The sequence below is a fragment of the Schistocerca gregaria genome, chromosome 5 (genome assembly GCF_023897955.1).
Source record: "Schistocerca gregaria isolate iqSchGreg1 chromosome 5, iqSchGreg1.2, whole genome shotgun sequence".
NCBI classification, from domain to species: domain Eukaryota; kingdom Metazoa; phylum Arthropoda; class Insecta; order Orthoptera; family Acrididae; genus Schistocerca; species Schistocerca gregaria.
The window spans coordinates 214,000,976-214,018,969 of NC_064924.1; the positions used below are offsets into that span (position 1 = coordinate 214,000,976).

At 39.1% G+C, this 17,994-nt stretch overlaps 1 protein-coding gene across 1 annotated transcript in view; it reads left to right on the forward strand.

Annotated features, from left to right (window-relative positions):
• Positions 1-17,994, forward strand: part of LOC126273290 (mutS protein homolog 5-like) — a 260,615-nt gene that overhangs the window by 176,975 nt on the left and 65,646 nt on the right. The window contains exons 18-19 of the mRNA XM_049976835.1: positions 8,630-8,700; positions 12,343-12,393. Of these exons, the coding sequence (XP_049832792.1) occupies positions 8,630-8,700; positions 12,343-12,393 (122 nt within the window). The remainder of the gene's footprint in view (positions 1-8,629; positions 8,701-12,342; positions 12,394-17,994) is intronic.

Genomic DNA, 17,994 nt, shown 5'->3' on the forward strand with positions numbered 1-17,994 from the left:
GACATTTTTGTTGTTCAGGCCACATAAAAAGTCAAACTTGACGGTACTGTATGAGCTATCCATTATGAATTCAGATGATGAAATAAAGTATTCATATGGGGATGATGACAGTTCTGACGAAGAAGAGGAAGTCATTGAATATAACGAGTGTGAATCATGAAGTGAGCAGGAGTATGATCCAAAATACGATTGTAGTGAAGGTGTAGTAGGCTTGCAAATGAGATGTATTTCACAGGAAGGGGCAAATAGATTAAACAAAAGAAAATCTGCAATTTCAGTTAAAGCCAAAACAATCGTGAAAATATTTGCTGGGCAAAAATCTGTCACCTAATATATTACTATTGAATTATCTGCTCTCACAAGCATCGTGTCTTTGGATGTCTTTGATACTGTAATGAAATATACAAGTATTTATATTGAATATGAAAAGGAAACTGTGTAGTATTGGAGAGAAAGAGACATTCATGCGATCTCCAGAACTGAGAAATGACATTTCTAGGATTATATTACTTCATAGACGTCAAGAAAGAAAACCATACAAATGTCATTCAGAGTTGTCTCTTCCTGCTTAAGTGTTTACAATTTAATTACATGAACACTAGGGATCAAAGAAAAGCAAATGACATATTAACGTCCTTCTGTTTAGTTCTGGATGAATTGTTGTTAATTGAAAAAAAGTAACACTCTCTGTGAAATTGTCACCATAGATGAAAAACTGTCAGCTGTCTGTGGGCATTGCAGTTTTATTCAGTATATACCTAACAAGCAGGAAAAATACGACATCAAAAAATTCGTTTTAGCTGATTCCAAAATCTTCCATACTAGTAACATACTATGGAAAGCAACTTTCAGGCCCAAATAATATTTCCATTGTGCCAACAGAAACTGTCAAGAGATCAGTTACTTGGATCGAGGGTTCCAAAAGAAATATGTCCATCGGCAATTGATACACAATCTACCCTTAGCTTTCTTAGTAATAGAACAACGATTGACATGCATAGACACTGAGAAAAAACAAAAATTTGGTTGTCCAAGAATTTCTACCTGCCAAGTCTCAAAGTATATCATCATCTCTCATTGGGTACCAAAAATATACCACTTTGGTCTCCTTTATTCCAGAGAAAAACAAAGCAATTTGAATGTTACCTATGGTGCATAATGATGAAACAGTAGATGAAGCACTGGGAAAGCAGTTATTGTAATGTACTGTAATTAGGGAGAGAAAAAATTCGTTTAAATGATAATGTAACGAATAATGCAAATTTGGTTGGTTTTAAGGAAATAACACGAATTCAGCAGTTTTTAAGGAAGTACCTTGAATTTGGCAGTTTCTCAACAAAATTTCTCAGTGTCATTGTAACAAGTGACATAAATCTAATGACGTCAGTGATATATTTAATGTTGAAATGTTCCATGTTCAACTGTTGCAATACTTTTTGCAGTCGTGACATCACTAGTGGCCTTTCAACTATAAATCTTTGCGAGCGTGTACGAAGGACCACTGTGTGAATTTCGATTATTTATTTCTTTTTTAGTGTGTGTGTGTGTGTGTGTGTGTGTGTGTGTGTGTGTGTGTGTGTGTGCTGTTTCAAAGCAAAGACACAATGAAAATATATCCAGGGTGTATATGGGAAAAACCTGGGAATTTTTTCATCCGGGAAAAACCCTGGAATTGTTTAGAATTCCGGGAATTTTTCATTGTTTTGGTTTTCAGCTAAATTGGCGTGATTTTTGACTGGTAAGAACCAATACTCTAACTAAGGATATTACTTTGTCCCGCAACTGCAGAATAGTATTGCAGCAACGAAAATAGAACGAGAGGGGGGGGGGGGGGGAAGGGAGGGGGGGGGGGGAATCCCGAAAATAAAGCTTTAGTTGCAAAGGAAATGCGTCATATACAACAACAAAACTCAGTGCTCATACAAGCATCTGCCAACAGCACAATGTGTCGAAGGCTTAGGAAGACTATGCAATGCTTCATAACAACAAATTGCCTCCGATGACGTGACAACTGTTTGCATTAGAGTTGTTTGAGCAGTTGCGTGCGGGCTCTTTCGCAGTTTAGTCGCGTATGCGTAGTACCTTCACCCGCTTCTGGTTACCGAAGTGTGGCTGGGTGCCACTACCTAATATTGCCCCAGTTCAGGAATATAGTAAATCTGGGGCTGATGCACAGAGCAGTCAGAGTTGTGGTGGGGAGGTAGGTAGTCTACACGTGACCTGTCCTTACATTTAGTGACTTTGTCGTTTCGTCTTCATTTATTGCTCTCATGTTAAATGATGGTGAAACGGATTTTTGTCGCCGGATGCTATCAAATGAATTAAAATACTTTCTCTTAGTAACAGAAGGCAAAAATAAGTTATTACTTTCAGATTTTATTTGCACTTTTCTGATAGTCAAGCATTAATCACCTTGCAGAACAATGAAGTTATTTTTATTGGTTTCCTAAAGAGATTTGACTTTTATTAAACTTTTCTGCTGAGGCAGTGAATTTATTGAAACGAAGAGTTTAATTTCACACTCTTGGCTGGTTTCGACTGTTCGCTGCATTTCAAGTGCATAATGGCATTATACCATAGTAAAGAATCAAACATGAGATAATACAGCACTGGTACTCCAAGAAAATTTACATCCAAATATGGACATATGAATGTGCACTTTAAGCCAAATTATACATTTTAGTGTGGTTCACGAAATTCTGATGCTCTTGAAGTATCCTATGATGTCTTGTTTCTTTTATGACATAATATAAGATCTTTTATGGTAATGTTTTACACGTACAAACATATGGTCTTCCTGCATCATCATAGTTGCCCAAGCGCTGTGATGCCTGTTATCTGACACTCTCTTGCAACTGCTGAAACGAACCTATTTTTAACAGGTCACGGGAAAAAATAGTGAGTGGTGGTTTGAAAAGCATTACATTCAAAGCAAATTTCCTTTTGCACAAGATGAACTGTGTGCGAGAATGTACGATGAATTTCTTAAATCACAAAGCGTTTGACTCTCATTTAAAAATGAACTCTTTGAGGACGACCATTTAGAAGAATTTCAAGCCCAGATCAGACATTTACATCATTATTAAAAACTTTACTGGCACATTTGTGTGATGTATGTTAATTTAAACAATGAACTTTTCTTATTTGGGTCTTCGCGCTACTTAAAAGTGACCTTGCTATTGGCTGAATACATCATGTGTCCTATGCTGTCATCAACGGGCGAGATGAAGTCACATGAGCTATGACTGGCTTACAAATACACATCGCAAACTCGATTTTAATGCTTCGGAAAGTGGCATGCGGTGTTTGGTCGAATTCAAATTTATACCTTTGTAATACGAAAATAATACCCCCTCCTGTGAGTTTTGTTTTCTGAAATGCCGGGAAATTCTACGTCGGTATATAAAATGATAAACATTGCACTTCCTGTTTTGTCTGTCGCTACCCTGCTCATTTATCCCCCACATTTTCTGGCTTACGATGAGTCTGTCAAAGATTGGGAAGCCTACAGAAAATGGCATTAGCATTATTTTCACACCTTTTGGATTGACTGATTTTACTGTGCTTTCTTTTTGTTGTGGTTATTGCCTTGCATGTATCAGTCCTTTGCCAACTGGTCCCCCCTGCAGGATCCGTCTCTTTTGATAACATTTGCAACCTTCTTTCGAAATACTGCTGTGAAAAGATGCACGTCATTGCTGCTTGAGTTGAGTTCTATTGGTGTTGCAAGAAACTGGAACATTCCTAAATGACTTGGGCAGCTGAGCTTCACAGTTTGAGCCATCGTTTTCTCTTTGTGACTGATGTATGTAAGGTGCCATATGCTGACCAAATGGTTTTCGCCCTCAGGGTGAGGTTCAGCCTTCAATGTGAGAACCAAATCCCTCCCTCTTCAATGTTCTGACTATTGCACAATCGTTTGAGGTTTCAAGGGCTGTGGGTACTCAAATTCAATTGTGGTGTGAGGTTGCAGAAGTTCACTCTGCTTCCGCCCGCAGCTTGTCAGACAATTCACAGGGGGATGATATGGTGGCAGCAGTCTGCGCATGAGCAAAATACCACAGTGGCCGGCCACAGCTGCAGGAGCACACAGCAAATGCAGGACTCAACGACAATGCAAGTACTCCATACTTCCCTCTTCTCAATCATGTTTTGTCACTCATGATAGGCCAGATCATCATAAGCAATGGGCTGTTTGCTGTCAGTGCCACAAAATGGGCCTCATTGCTCCTGTGTGTAACATAAAATTCCAGCAGCCTATTGCAGACACTGACACGGATGCCAGTTGTTTTTCAGCAATATTCATTGCACCCAGTAACCTTTTTTTTTATTGATGTCAAGGTTTATCAGAAGGTTTTGTACATGCAAGTCAGGACACTGGTGCTACCATATCATTACTCAACTTGCAAACATACATGGACTTGGGTTCTCCCCCTTTAGTGCCAGGGTCATGTACATTAGTCACCTACATTAAACAAAGCATTCCAATATTAGATAATTTCTTGGTCCCAGTCATATATAAATATGTGGTTCGCTGCTGACTTCTGGTGGTGATCAATGCACACACCGAAAATTTCTGTGGTGTGGATGTCTTTAACCTTCTCGGATGCACTATTTCTCAAGAAGCTAATCTCACCTCTAATCAAGTGCCTTATACACAACTCAACTCTTTGTGCCTGAATTTTCCGCCCTGTTTTCTGCGGGTTTGGATCGTATCAATTATTTCAGAGGCCACATAGCCATGAGACCTTTGGCCAGAACCCATTTCTTTCTTGCTCACGTGGTGCTGATGGTGCTCTGTGACCAAGTCAGGGTGGAGCTCAACAGTCTCACAGCTTCCGGCACCATCCAACTGATTGCATCCAGCAAATGGGCTACCCCCTTAGCCGTTGTCAAGAAGCTGCCAGGACGATTAAGTCTTTGCAGTGATTTCAAAGTTCCTGTCAATGCTCAGCCTATCACTGACACCTATTTCTTGCCATGCCGTGAAAACCTTTTTTCTAAGCTTTCTGGTGGTCCATATTTTTCCAACATCGACCTTTATGATGCATATTTTGCAACTACCCGTTGATGCTGACTCTCAGTCGCCCAGGTCATTGACACGACTTTTGGCTTGTACCAGTGTTCAGTTACCATTTGGTGTGGTCATTGTCCCAGTGATTTTTAAGCAGTTTCTCAAACAACTCTGTGCCTGGCTGTGGCAACTATCATGATGGTATTGTGGTCCCCTGCTCCCCCACTGCTGAGCGTCTCAACAACTGTTCAGTTATAATCAAATGGCTCTGAGCACTATGGGACTTAACATCAGAGGTCATCAGTCCCCTAGAACTTAGAACTACTTAAACCTAACTAACCTAAGGACATCACACACATCCATGCCCGAGGCAGTATTCGAACCTGCAACCATAGCAGTCGTGGGGTTCCGGACTGAAGCGACTAGAACTGCTCGGCCACCGAGGCCAGCCGTTTATAATCAGTTTTTGCAGGTGGTGCTACATGCCTTGCTGCATAAGGGGTTGTCTTTCCACTGGCCACAGCCATGTGAAATGGCGTTTTCCATTCTTGCCTCATAATCTACTGACCACGTCAACATTTAGTGTCAGCATCCCAGCATGTGCTGGGGGCTGATTTAGCACATAAATATTCGGATGGCTCTGAGCAGCTTTTTGCATATCCATTGAAGATGCTTAATTTGGCTGAGACTAGATATTCACAAAGATGAAAAGAAGCTATCACCATTGTTTATGCTGTAAAGAAGTTTCATGTTTTCCTTTAAGGTGTAAAATTCCATCTCATCACCGATCACGAGCCATTAGTTTCACTGCTTAACCCCTCAGCATTGGGCACTGTTCCTCTCTCGGTACAACTACGAGATTCACTTTGGCCCAATGACTAAATGTGCAAATGCTGATGCTCTGTCCCATCTTCTGACTGGACTGGACCTAGTTTTTGATCAGGAGGAATTACTTTGCTTCCACGTTAGTGAATGCACTCAACAAACTGTCGATGATTTTCCAATCACTAGCACCTGGGCCGCACAGGCTTGTGCTACTGATTCAATTTGATGGAAAGTGATACATTGTGTACAACCTGGCCTGGGGCACCTTAATGAAAGGCATCTGGCCCCCTCTGTCACAAGTATATGTGTCAGCATCATTTCTATCATTAATGGTGTTCTACTCCTTGGTACAGACTATTCAGGTCCTAGTGTAGTGGTTCCCTCAGCTCTCCATTTGGAGATCCTGCAATTACTGCATACTGATTGGGGAGGGAGAGGGGGTGTCACGCATCAAAGTGTTAGCTCACCATAATGTTTTTTGGCCTGGTTTGGATGGCGACATCACTTGTTTGGTTATGGTATGTTCTCAGTGCACATTGCAGCAAGCTGCCCCACAGGCAACATTGTCTCCATGGCCACAATCTTCACAGGCCTGGGACTCTCTCCATATTGATTTAAGCAGCCCTTTCCTTAATGCATAATGGCTAATAGTAATTGATGCATTGTCTTCGTTCTCATATGTCGTTTGTTGGCCATCAACTTCATCCTGTGCCACCACGGCAGCCCTGTCAAAAAAAATTTCATGTGAAGGACTTCTTCAACGTTTCTGATAATGGCCCTCAGTTTGTGTTTTCCCTCCTGCAATGCCACATTTTTGCCCTGTCCTTCCATCCACAGTCCCAGCTGGAAATCGAACATGGGCCCTTAGGATTGACATTCTATCCCGCTGACCACTCAGCTATCGGGGGCGGACCCTTCAAACATGACCAGAATGTATCGTGCTGAGCTGGTGTATGTACAAATGGCAGTGAGGAGAATTAATTGATACTATTCGTAGTAGTGATATTGAAACATGTTACGTTGTCCAACTGTTTCACACAAGCCTGCAACCTCCAACTTGCAATAACCAAAACATGATAGTAGTATCCACTCACTTACCAATACATGGGATCTTTTAAATATGTCTCTATGTTTCATGATGCAACCCAAAAGTCTTAGTAGCCACCATATGATGGCCCCTTCAAAGTCCTCACACTAATGATATGGATAGTGTACCTTCTGGTCTTGATCAATAGGTAAACACCAACATTTAATGAAAAGGAAGCACAGAAATGAGATTAAGAAGAACAGATAAGACATTGTGACATACAACTTGTGCTTGATCCTGTGAAGAGACCAGTACCACACATTTCTTCATCAGCAGCATCAGAGAATTCCAAAAACTTTCCAGTAAAGACACATTTTGGACATCATACACTTACAGGGTGGGGTGGGGGTGAAACTTCATGGGCATTAATCCATTATGTAATGAGTCTATCGAATTTCATAGGTGATAGTGAAACGTAACAGTTAACGGTTTCGCTTTTTTCCCTGCAGACCAAATTCAAAGTAGGCAGAGCTGAACTTTCTGGTTAACTTTTCCAAATGCTGGTGTCACATCAATTTATTATCCATCACAGCTTTTCATGAGTTCTCCAATGCCCTAGATTTATTTCTGTAGTATCATTTGCTTATATGACCTGTTTCCTATTGCTAAGGTGTGATGATTATCCATGCAAGGGAAGTAAGTTTAACACCATACATTTTAGTTTCTGTAGAAGAATTTTGTGTCCTATGCAATCAGAACTATAGGTAAATTCACAGGAAAGGGCAACAGGGAAACTTTTCTTGTCCAATTCTACCAGAACTGAAATTATGAGGTCATTCTTCTGTAGGGCAGACTTTACAGAAGCCAAACTGTTCTATTTTAAAAGGTTTCTGTCAGAGAGGTTGCCCAATGTTCCGTTGCAAGCTACATTCTCAAATTGTTTTGGAAGGAGGGAGGTGGGGCTTTAATTAGAGGCTATTGCTTACAATCATCCAGAAAATATGCCTTGACTTATCAAATGATTATAAAAGTAACTCAAAGGGGCTGTTACCAAGTCAGAGCAAGATTTTAGTCGTCTGACATAACCAAAAACTTGTCAGTGGCCTAATCATTTTTGTGACTTCTTTAATAAGTGATATTTCTGGTGGTGGAGTATGAGAAGTCTGTTTTAAGTAAATCTAATGGATTTGCTTTCGATAGTAAATTTTTTGTATCCTTGTTTTCAGTTACTGTTTAAAAGAATTCATTGAATTTAATGAGGGTTAATTTGAGTTTAACATAATCTGCATTGCTGCTGTTGTCATCAGGATGTTGAATATCACTTGTATGGCAAGTTTATTTGTTTTGTGGTACACATTCCCTTTGATTTTTTACTGGAATTGTGAAAGTCTATGTGTAGTGTTCTTACATCTTGATTAGAGCTAGACCACTGCATTAAATAATTTTCTCTCAGTGTCATATAATCTATTAAAAAACTAACACTTAAATCAGATAGATCAAAGGGTAGAGTACAGGGCATTGTTTCTTACAAATCTTTTTAGGTTTCATCATTTTATAGTTATGCTTACATCACTAGTGAACAAAAACCTTACAATGAACAGACGTGACTGTTTTATTATCTCCATCTTGTGTCAGTTAATGAAGATAAAAATATGAAGCTTCAAATGTGACATCCTTTTCATGTAATACAAGTGCTTAGACTGATGGCAGCTAAGACTTTCATTCATTACCGTAATAACAATTTCAATGTTTGTGTTTTGCAGGTACTAAATACACTGAAGGCAACAGGTTCACCAAAAGCTGGTCTCATTGCAAGAAATGACTTTATTAAAAAGTAAGCACCTAAATAATACAGACATGTAATGTACACTCAGGGTAGCAATTCTAGAAAGTAGTCTAATTCAGTGAAAGGATGCTCTGGAGAGCACTTAATTAATTATTTTTATTCAAAGATTTAATTAAATGTGTTGATATGACATACACTTCCAGGATAATGGGTATCATGTTGTTCTTTTTTGTTATTATTGACAAAGAAAACTTTAGTTTTATTTAACTTCACAGTCAGCTTATGACTTTCACTTTTTTGGTTTTCTGGGGTTTCAGCTAAGGTTTAAGGCAAATTTTTCTGCCAGACAGAATAGTCAAAACAACACTTACAACTTGAAGACATTCCTCAAAGAAATTCGTATAGCTCAATTTCATGATTTTTCAGGAATTAAAAATAATTGATGTTTTCCCTCATGCCAATGGCCTTGCCACTATCAAACATTACCTCTTACAAAGACTTTCCGACTCTCAACACAGTGTGCTACCTTCCTGCCCACCTGCCCAGATGTCACGTCCAGCTCTCTGATGATTCTGTCCATGCCTCTGTCCACATTAAGCCCACAAACCATCAACAGCACTTACGTTTAGACGGCTGTCACCTCTTCCACACCAAAAAAATCATACCCCTATAGTCAGGCTACCTATGGATGGCATAAGTGATCAAAAGCATCCAGACACCTTGCTGAAAATGACTTACAGGTTCGTGGTGCCCTCCATTGGTAATGCTGGAATTCAGTATACTGTTGGCCCACCCTTAGCCTTGATGACAGCTTCCACTCTTGCAGGCATATGTTCAATCAGGTGCTGGAAGGTTTCTTTGAAAATGGCAGTCCATTCTTCATGGAGTGCTGCACTGAGGAGAGGTATCGATGTTGGTCGGTGAGGCCTGGCACGAAGTCGACGTTCCAAAACATACCCAAGGTGTTTTAAAGGATTCTGTGCAGGCCAGTCCATTAAATGGATGTTATTGTTGTGTAACCATTCCGCCACAGGCCGTGCATTATGAACAAGTGCTCGATCATGTTGAAAGATGCAATCCCCATCCTCGAATTGCCCTTCAACAATGGGAATCAAGAAGATGCTTAAAACATCAATGTAGGCCTGTGCTGTGATAGTGTCACGCAAAATAACAAGGGCTGCAAGCCACCTCCATGAAAAACACGATCACACCATAACACCACTGAATCTAAATTTTACTGTTCTACAGATGCTGGCAGATGACGTTCCGCGGGCTCTTGCCATACCCACATCCTGCCATCAGATTGCCACATTGTGTACTGTGATACGTCACTCCACACACTGCTTTTTCCACTGTTCAATAGCCCAATGTTTAGGCTCCTTACACCAAGCGAGCCTTTGTTTGGCATTTAACGGTGTGATGTGTGGCTTACAAGCACCCGCTCGACCATGAAACCCAAGTATTCTCACCTCCCACCTAACTGTCATAGTACATGCAGTGGATCCTAATGCAGTCTGGAATTCCTGTGTGATGGTCTGGATAGATGTCTGCCTATTACACATGGCGACCTTCTTCAACTGCTGGTGGTCTCTGTCAGTCAACAAATGGGGTTGGCATGTATGCTTTTGTGCTGTACATGTCCCTTCATTTTTCCACCTTATTATGACATTGGATACAGTGGACCTAGGGATGTTTAGGAGTGTGGAAATCTCGCATACAGACGTGTGACGCAAGTGACACCGAATCACATGACCATTTTCGTAGTCCATGAGTTCCACGGAGCACACCATTCTTTTCTCTCACAATGTCTAATGACTACTGTGGTTGCTGATATGGAGTACCGGGCAATAGTTGGCAGCTCAATGCTCCTAATATGAAAAATGTATGTTTTTGGGGGTGTCCGGATACTTTTAATCACATAGTGTATCTGCATTGATGCAGATTCCCTTGCCCAATATGCTGAAGGTGTCACAAAGGCCTTCACAGACAGGCAGTATCCCCCAAACCTAGTCTGCAAACAATTTCCCATGCCATATCCTCACACACTCTTTATCCTCACACATCATCCAAGAATCAGTTGAAAAGGAGCAGTTCCCTCATCTCCCAATATTGCATCAAACAGGAGCAACTGAACCGCATTCTTTTACCACAGCTTTTATTATCTTTTATCATGCCTGGAAGTGAGGGACATCCTATTGACAATCCTTTCCACTCCTTCTAAAGTGGTATTTAATTGCCCACCCAGCCTACAAAACATCGTTGCCATCCCTCTGCCACAGCCACTCCCTGCCCACAAATACCCTATCCTTTTGAAATACCCATGTGCAAGACCCAATTCACCCCTGACCTGCTCTTTCTCCCTCCCACACATCCTACTCCAGTCATGTCAGAGGGTTATCCTATCCCTTCAAAGGCACAGCCATGTGCAACAATGTCATATCCCAGCTCTGCTGCAAGTTCTCTACAGCTTTTATGTGGAAATGACCACCAACGAGCTGTCCACAGAATGAATGGTGACTGCTAAACAAGAATAGAGTTGAACATCCAGTGGCCCAAAATGCTGCTGAGCACAAAATGACTGAGCTCAGTGGCTTTCTTCTGAAAGCTAGCAAAGTTTCCATTCTTTTTGTGCCCCTGTCAGTGACTCGACACTTCTGATAGTCAGCAAATGGTCTCCTTTAGTCCTAAAAGTATTTACAGGATGAGATATCAAATTTTTATTCATTTGCAGGCACATGTCTGCAGTTCTGATACACATCTGATTCCCTGCCTGACTATACCATAACACTACTCTTGAGGAGCTAAAACTAAATGGTGCAGCCCACTGATAAAGTGAAGATAGCTTCTCTAGTAGAAAGCAGAAAGTTGTATTATATTTATTAATAATTTACCTCTTTGATACAAAATATTGTGCATTTGCAGTGTGTATACACCCTGGGAAATCCAGGAAAAAACCAGAAATTTTTCCATGGAGGAGAAAACTGGGAAAAACTCAGGATTTTTTTAGACTTTCGGGAAGTTTTCATTGTTTTAGTTTTCAGTTATTTTGTACTTTTGACCAGTAAGAACTGATACAGAATTTTACTGTACCCTGCTACAGAGAATAATACTGCAGCAGTGAAAAATAAACAAGGGAAAGAAAACCAGAATAAAACTTCAGTAACAAAGGAAATGTGCTGTTTACAACAACAAAATACAACACACACACACACACACACACACACACAAGCTTCTGCCAACAGTAAAATGTGTCAAAGGCATAGGACAAAGACCGTGAATGCTTTATAAAAGCAAACTGCTTTTGATGAGCATGACGTCACAACATTTTACATTAGGTTCGTTTGAGCAGTTGCCAGTGGGTTTGTGCGCATGCACAGTTGAGTCGCATATGAGCAGTACGTTCTCTCACTTCGTGCTGCTAGAAGTGCGGCTCTTAGCTGTATCAGCAGTAGCAACAAGCAGCCAGATTCATGCATGCCCAGAGCAGTCTGAGTTGTAGTGGGGGAATGGGAGTAATCTCCATGCGACCCTTGTTTACATTTAGTGTTTTGCTGTTTTCTCTTCATTTACAGCTCTCACGTCTACTGAAAACAAAACAGACTTCTGTGGCTGGGAACTATCAAGTGAATTAAAATGCATTCACATAATTATGTTATTAGTTTCAGTTTGCTGATTTTATTTTATTTCCAGGGTTTTGGCAGTCAGGCTTTACTTCCCGTGCAGAACAGTGAAGTTATTTTTGTAAGTTTGCCAAATAAATTGGCTTATATTAATCTTTTCCGCAGAGGCAGTCAGTTTATTTGAAACACTATTGGCTAACTTCAACTATTTGCTGAATTTCAAGTGCACAGTTTTATCTTCTATCATGCATGGCATTACACCATAATAAAGAACCAAACATGAGATAATATGGTACTGGTACTCCAAGAAAATTTGCATCCCGAAAACCACACTGAAAAGCTTAATATCAGGTTGGGGCCTAATTCTGTGTGAATCTAGCCATGTGAATGTCCACTGTAAGCCAACTTGTGTATTCTAGTATGGTTTTCCAAATTTCGATGCTTGTGCAGTATCCTGTGATGTCATTTCATTTATGACATAATGTAAGATCTTGTATTGTGAATGGTGGTTTCAAAGGCATTACTGCCAAAGTAAGTTTATTTTATTTAAGATGAATTATGTTACATTTGTGAACATGCTTTGAATTTCGTAAATCACAGAGAGTTTTAAAGCTTACACTTTTAGGGCCAGCCACATAGAAGAATTTTGAGCCCAGAAGACCAGACAATTAGTCAATTTTCAAAATGTTACTGGCCCATTTGTCTAATATCTGTTAAAGTGGAACACACACAAAAAATGATCAATATTATATGTGATAGCTTAGCTTTTCTTGTATGGGTAGCTATATTATGTATATTAATGTAAACCATTAACTTTTCCAATTTGTGTTCATGCTACTTAATAATGATGTTGCTGTTAGCTGCTACATCACGTGTCCTATACTCTGAATATCTGCTATCATTAGCTGGCAAGATTTGTGTCTGTATATTTATTGATCCATTGAATCATTCAGTGTACAGAAGTGTACAACATTATACGGGTCAAGTCAAACAAAAGGTATAAGACCGTATATAGACATAGCACTGTTTCCTACAGTGTACATCTCACTGAAGAGATACTACCTGTGTTTTTGTAATAATAGCAGAGTAAGAATAAGTTCAAATAATAATGCTGGTCATAATCAAACAGCTGAAGTTCATTAATTAATGGACAATATGTTATGAAACAGTTTGATTTTGAAATGTAATAAAAGTATATAATTTAATTTATGATAGATCACATTCAAGAAAGTCTTGTATGCTGTAAAAGCGGTGCTTTGTTAGGAGTGCATTTAACCCTTTTTTTATTTTATTGATTCTTGAATACTTTTTACTTCTTACAGGAGATGGTTGTAGAGTTTGATTCCAGTACATCTAATGTGAGTCAATGGAAGCATCCGATTCCATCCGTCTGCTTTGACTCGTGACATAACGGTGTTGTGGTGGTTGACACCACTACACCATGGTATTTTTGAGTTGGTAGTGTTTGTAGAGATGTTGTGTTATTGTATTTGATGGTGCTCTCTGGTGGAGGATATGGACGTGCTGAGTTTATCGTGTGTTATTGGGTTCATTTGAGTTGCTTTTTAGTTTGGTATGGATGTGACAGTGAAGTTCATGAGTGTGCGTTTCAGGAGATTTTTTTGTTCTAAGTTCACATGTGTGTGTGTGTGTGTGTGTGTGTGTGTGTGTGTGTGTGTGTGTGTGTAGGTTTTATTCTACAGTAATTGTGATATTTTGTTTGTTGTATTTTAATTCATGTAGTGAATATGGAATATTTAGGTTTTTGAGTAGTTGAGGTTTTGGTTCTACATCTCGGAGTTGAAGGTGTTGATTTTTTTGTATTGATAGCTGTGGTTGAACTTTATAGGTCAAGGGAAATGTCCGATTCCTGTGGTTTTGTTGGTGTAGTGGATTGTTGTAATTTAAATTTTTTTTGTATATAGTTTGTTCTAGGATGGTGCATATATAAACAAAGATGATGTAACTTACCAAACGAAAGCATTGGTATGTTGATAGAGACACTAACAAACACAAACACACACACAAAATTCAAGCTTTCGCAACCCACAGTTGCTTCATCAGGAAAGAGGGAAGGAGAGGGAAAGACGAAAGGATGTGGGTTTTAAGGGAGAGGGTAAGGAGTCATTCCAATCTCAGGAGCGGAAAGACTTACCTTAGGGGGGAAAAGGGACAGGTATACACTCAAATACACACATTTATCCATCCGCACATACACAGACACAAGCAGACATATGTAAAGGCAAAGAGTTTGGGCGGAGATGTCAGTCGAGGTGGAAGTACAGAGGCAAAGATGTTGTTGAATGACAGGTGAGGTATGAGCGGTGGCAACTTGAAATTAGCGGAGGTTGAGGCCTGGTGGGTAACGGGAAGAGAGGATAGCTTGGCCTCACCATTAACCCCCAATTTTCCATGGTTATTCCATTAGTTTCATTTTATTTTTGGAGTGAGTTGTTATTGTGTAACTTTTATTTTTCTTCAAGTTTTTTGGTGTGTGTATATAGTGACATCATTGTCACCATATTGTATTCGCTGGAACTAGCTGTTTCTGGCGTATTGATGATGTCATGGGTCAAAGTAGACGAGTGGAATCGGATGCTTCTGTATTGCTATAGAGTTTAATAGAAAGGGGAACTAGTCTTAACAATTTTTTAACCTTCTGTCATGTTGGTGACCGTCTAGTTTCTCATGCAATCTATTGAGGTTTCGTTAAATAAAACAGATAAGTCCACATATATATTGGCTAGGGAGAGGCAATATGTTTGCACATTTCTTTTTGTTTTTAGTTCATGAATATTCAGTACTATGATCCCAAAAAATAATTCCATAGTATAGTACTGAATGGAAAAGAGCATAATATACGCATGTCAATGTGCTTGTGCTGGCATGTAGCTCATACCTCACTGAGTGGAGCACAAAAAAAACTTTGCTTAGCCTGGAACTAACCATTTCAATGTGGTTTTTCCATCTAAATGTAACAGTGATGTCAATCCCTAAGAATTTTGTTTCATTTACAAATCTACATCGGTACCACTTAGTGTTCTGTTTGAACCTAGTTGGTTCTGTTCTGAATGGTGTAGAAGGTTAGTTATACTAACTTTTTTGCATTTAGGAGTAATTGTATGTTGCAAGCCATGAGTCTAGTTGGGCTGTATTTCTCTTAACTGCTGATTGAGGAGATTCATCTGTAATCGATATAAAGATATTAGTATCATCAGTAAAGATGGGTGGGATGGAAGGGAAGTCATTTATATAAAATAGAAATGACAAGGGACCTAGAACAGAGCCCTGTGGCACACCATGAATTGTGTAGGTGAGTGAGCCCCATTTAGCATTCCTAATTTATGGACTTTATTTATATGAATGTACTGTGCACAGTCTTTGACATAGCTGCTGATTCAGCCATGGTTAGTTCCTCTTGTCTCATAAGAATCCAATTTTTCCAGCAGTATGTTGTTATTTACCATGTCAAAAGCCTTTGTGAGATCAATAAAAACACCTATAGCTGGGTATTTCTTGTCAACAAGTTGTAGAGTAGCATCAAGAAATGTGTGTACTTCATCAGTAGTGGTTTTATTTTCTTGGAAACCATAGTGAGCAGAAGAAAGAATTTTTTCCTAATAAATGATTTTAATCTGGCAACCATTGCATATTCAAATATTTTGCTGAATGCAGACAGCACTGCAACTGGACTATAGTTGCTAGGATCTTCTTTGTATTTGGTTTTATGTATGGGTATGGCATTTGCTATTTTAAGTTTTCTTGGTAATACTGCATTTGAAAATGAAGCATTTATTACATGAAACAGTGGCTTATTAGTAAGTTTGCTTCAACAGTGGAGAAGGAAGCAAGGAATCATGTCTTCTCCTGCTGATGACTTTTTTCTTTATTTTACTATGAATTATCATTTCTGTCTATGACATGAGCTATGATTGGCTTACAAAAGCGCTTTGCAAACTAATGTGCTGTGTTTGGTGTAATTTGAATATATACTTTTGTAATATGAAAATATGCAGTGTATGGTTGTACAAAAATGTGCAGTGCACGTGTTGCTGTATATAGAAGATCTTTCCAAAGTGCATTTGGTTCATTTTCAAAAGTGTTGGGAAGTTGTACACCAGTGTATAAAACCTTAACTATTCAATGAACTGAGTTTTACGGTTCTGAGGGAAAATATACTGACACTTAACATGAAAAAGTGTATTTTCACCTGGGAAAAAGTGGAATTTTAACTGGGAAATCTGGGGAAAATCCAGGATTTTTTTTTTTTTTTTTACTTGTCCACAAATACACCCTGATTTGTCATCTTTGCTGATGACACTATGATACCTATTGATCATATTTGTTAAACAGACTTGAGGTGCCAGTTAACAAGGTTAAGGGGCACTATGGACTGGTTTGACATCAGTGGTCTTTACAATAAAATAAACTTCATGCAGTTTCACACAACCTCTAAAGGTTGAAAAATTTGATGGAAAACTAAACTGGTCAATCCATACCCTGGATTTGTGCAACAGGTGGATATCGGAATGGCTGAAACAGTTTATTATGGTTATTTTTAAGCCATTATAGCCTGTGGAATCATATTTTGGGAAAATCAGCCACTTGTTACAAAAATCGTATAGGACCAGGAAAAAGCCATAAGAATTGCAAGTGGAGTCCATGCTTAGAGCCACATACAGAAATCTTTTTAAGGAACTTGAAATCCTCACATCCACTGCACAGTATAATTTTGGTTGTTTCAAAGAGAAAAATACAGAAATCTTTTTAAGGAACTTGAAATCCTCCCATCCACTGCAAGTATATTTTTGGTTGTTTCAAAGAGAAAAATAAAGTGTTTTGTGGTTGATAAGGCACTTCCTACAGAAAGCTTTAGTTTACATTACTGAAGAGCTCCTAAACCTCAATTTGTAGTATCCATGTACTTGTAACACTCAGATACATCCCCAGGTACTTATTTATGTGAATGTCTTTTTATTATTGTAAATGTTTATTTTTATGTAATAGATTAATTTCTCTAATATTGACTTTTTTGCATACAACTTAAGTTATTTAATATGAAATTGTTTAGTACCATTTACATAACACCATAGAACATAATCACAACCCACTTGAAAAACTGACACGTTCCATGTCCTGCAGTATATTCACAGCGTGGATCACAAGAACACAAAATAAATAAATAGTCAGTCAGGCAGCACCCATCAGCAAAGCAACTCCAGCAACAGGGTAGTAATGGATTTTGTGACATTTTTTAATTTCTTTGTGATAATTTAATATTTATTACAAACAGTTCTTGCATTTTCATTTAAAGTAACCAATTTTGTGATGTTTTACAAATTCCTAACTAGGAGCAAATTATTTAGTCTCACCTCTGTCTTTTTAGTTTTTGAATCTCTGCTTGTTAATCTAATGTACTAGCTACTTTTCTTGAACTTTCATTAGTGTCTACAGTATAGTTTCAGAGCAAGTGTCGATAGTCATTTGGTTGTTTGTGTTGTGTAGTTTCCCACCATCTTTTTTTGAGTTGATGACACTTCGCTCTCAGCTCCAGGCTGTGTTGGTTTCGATTACACAGCTTGAGGCTGCAGTGGATGGCCATCACTAGTGGGGACCAGCTTTGGTGGCCAGACCAGTTAACTGCTCGCATCGAGTTCGACCCCTCATCTGTGGTAGAGTGGGAGACCACCTCGGGGCATGGCAGGCTGCAAAAGACTTCCTG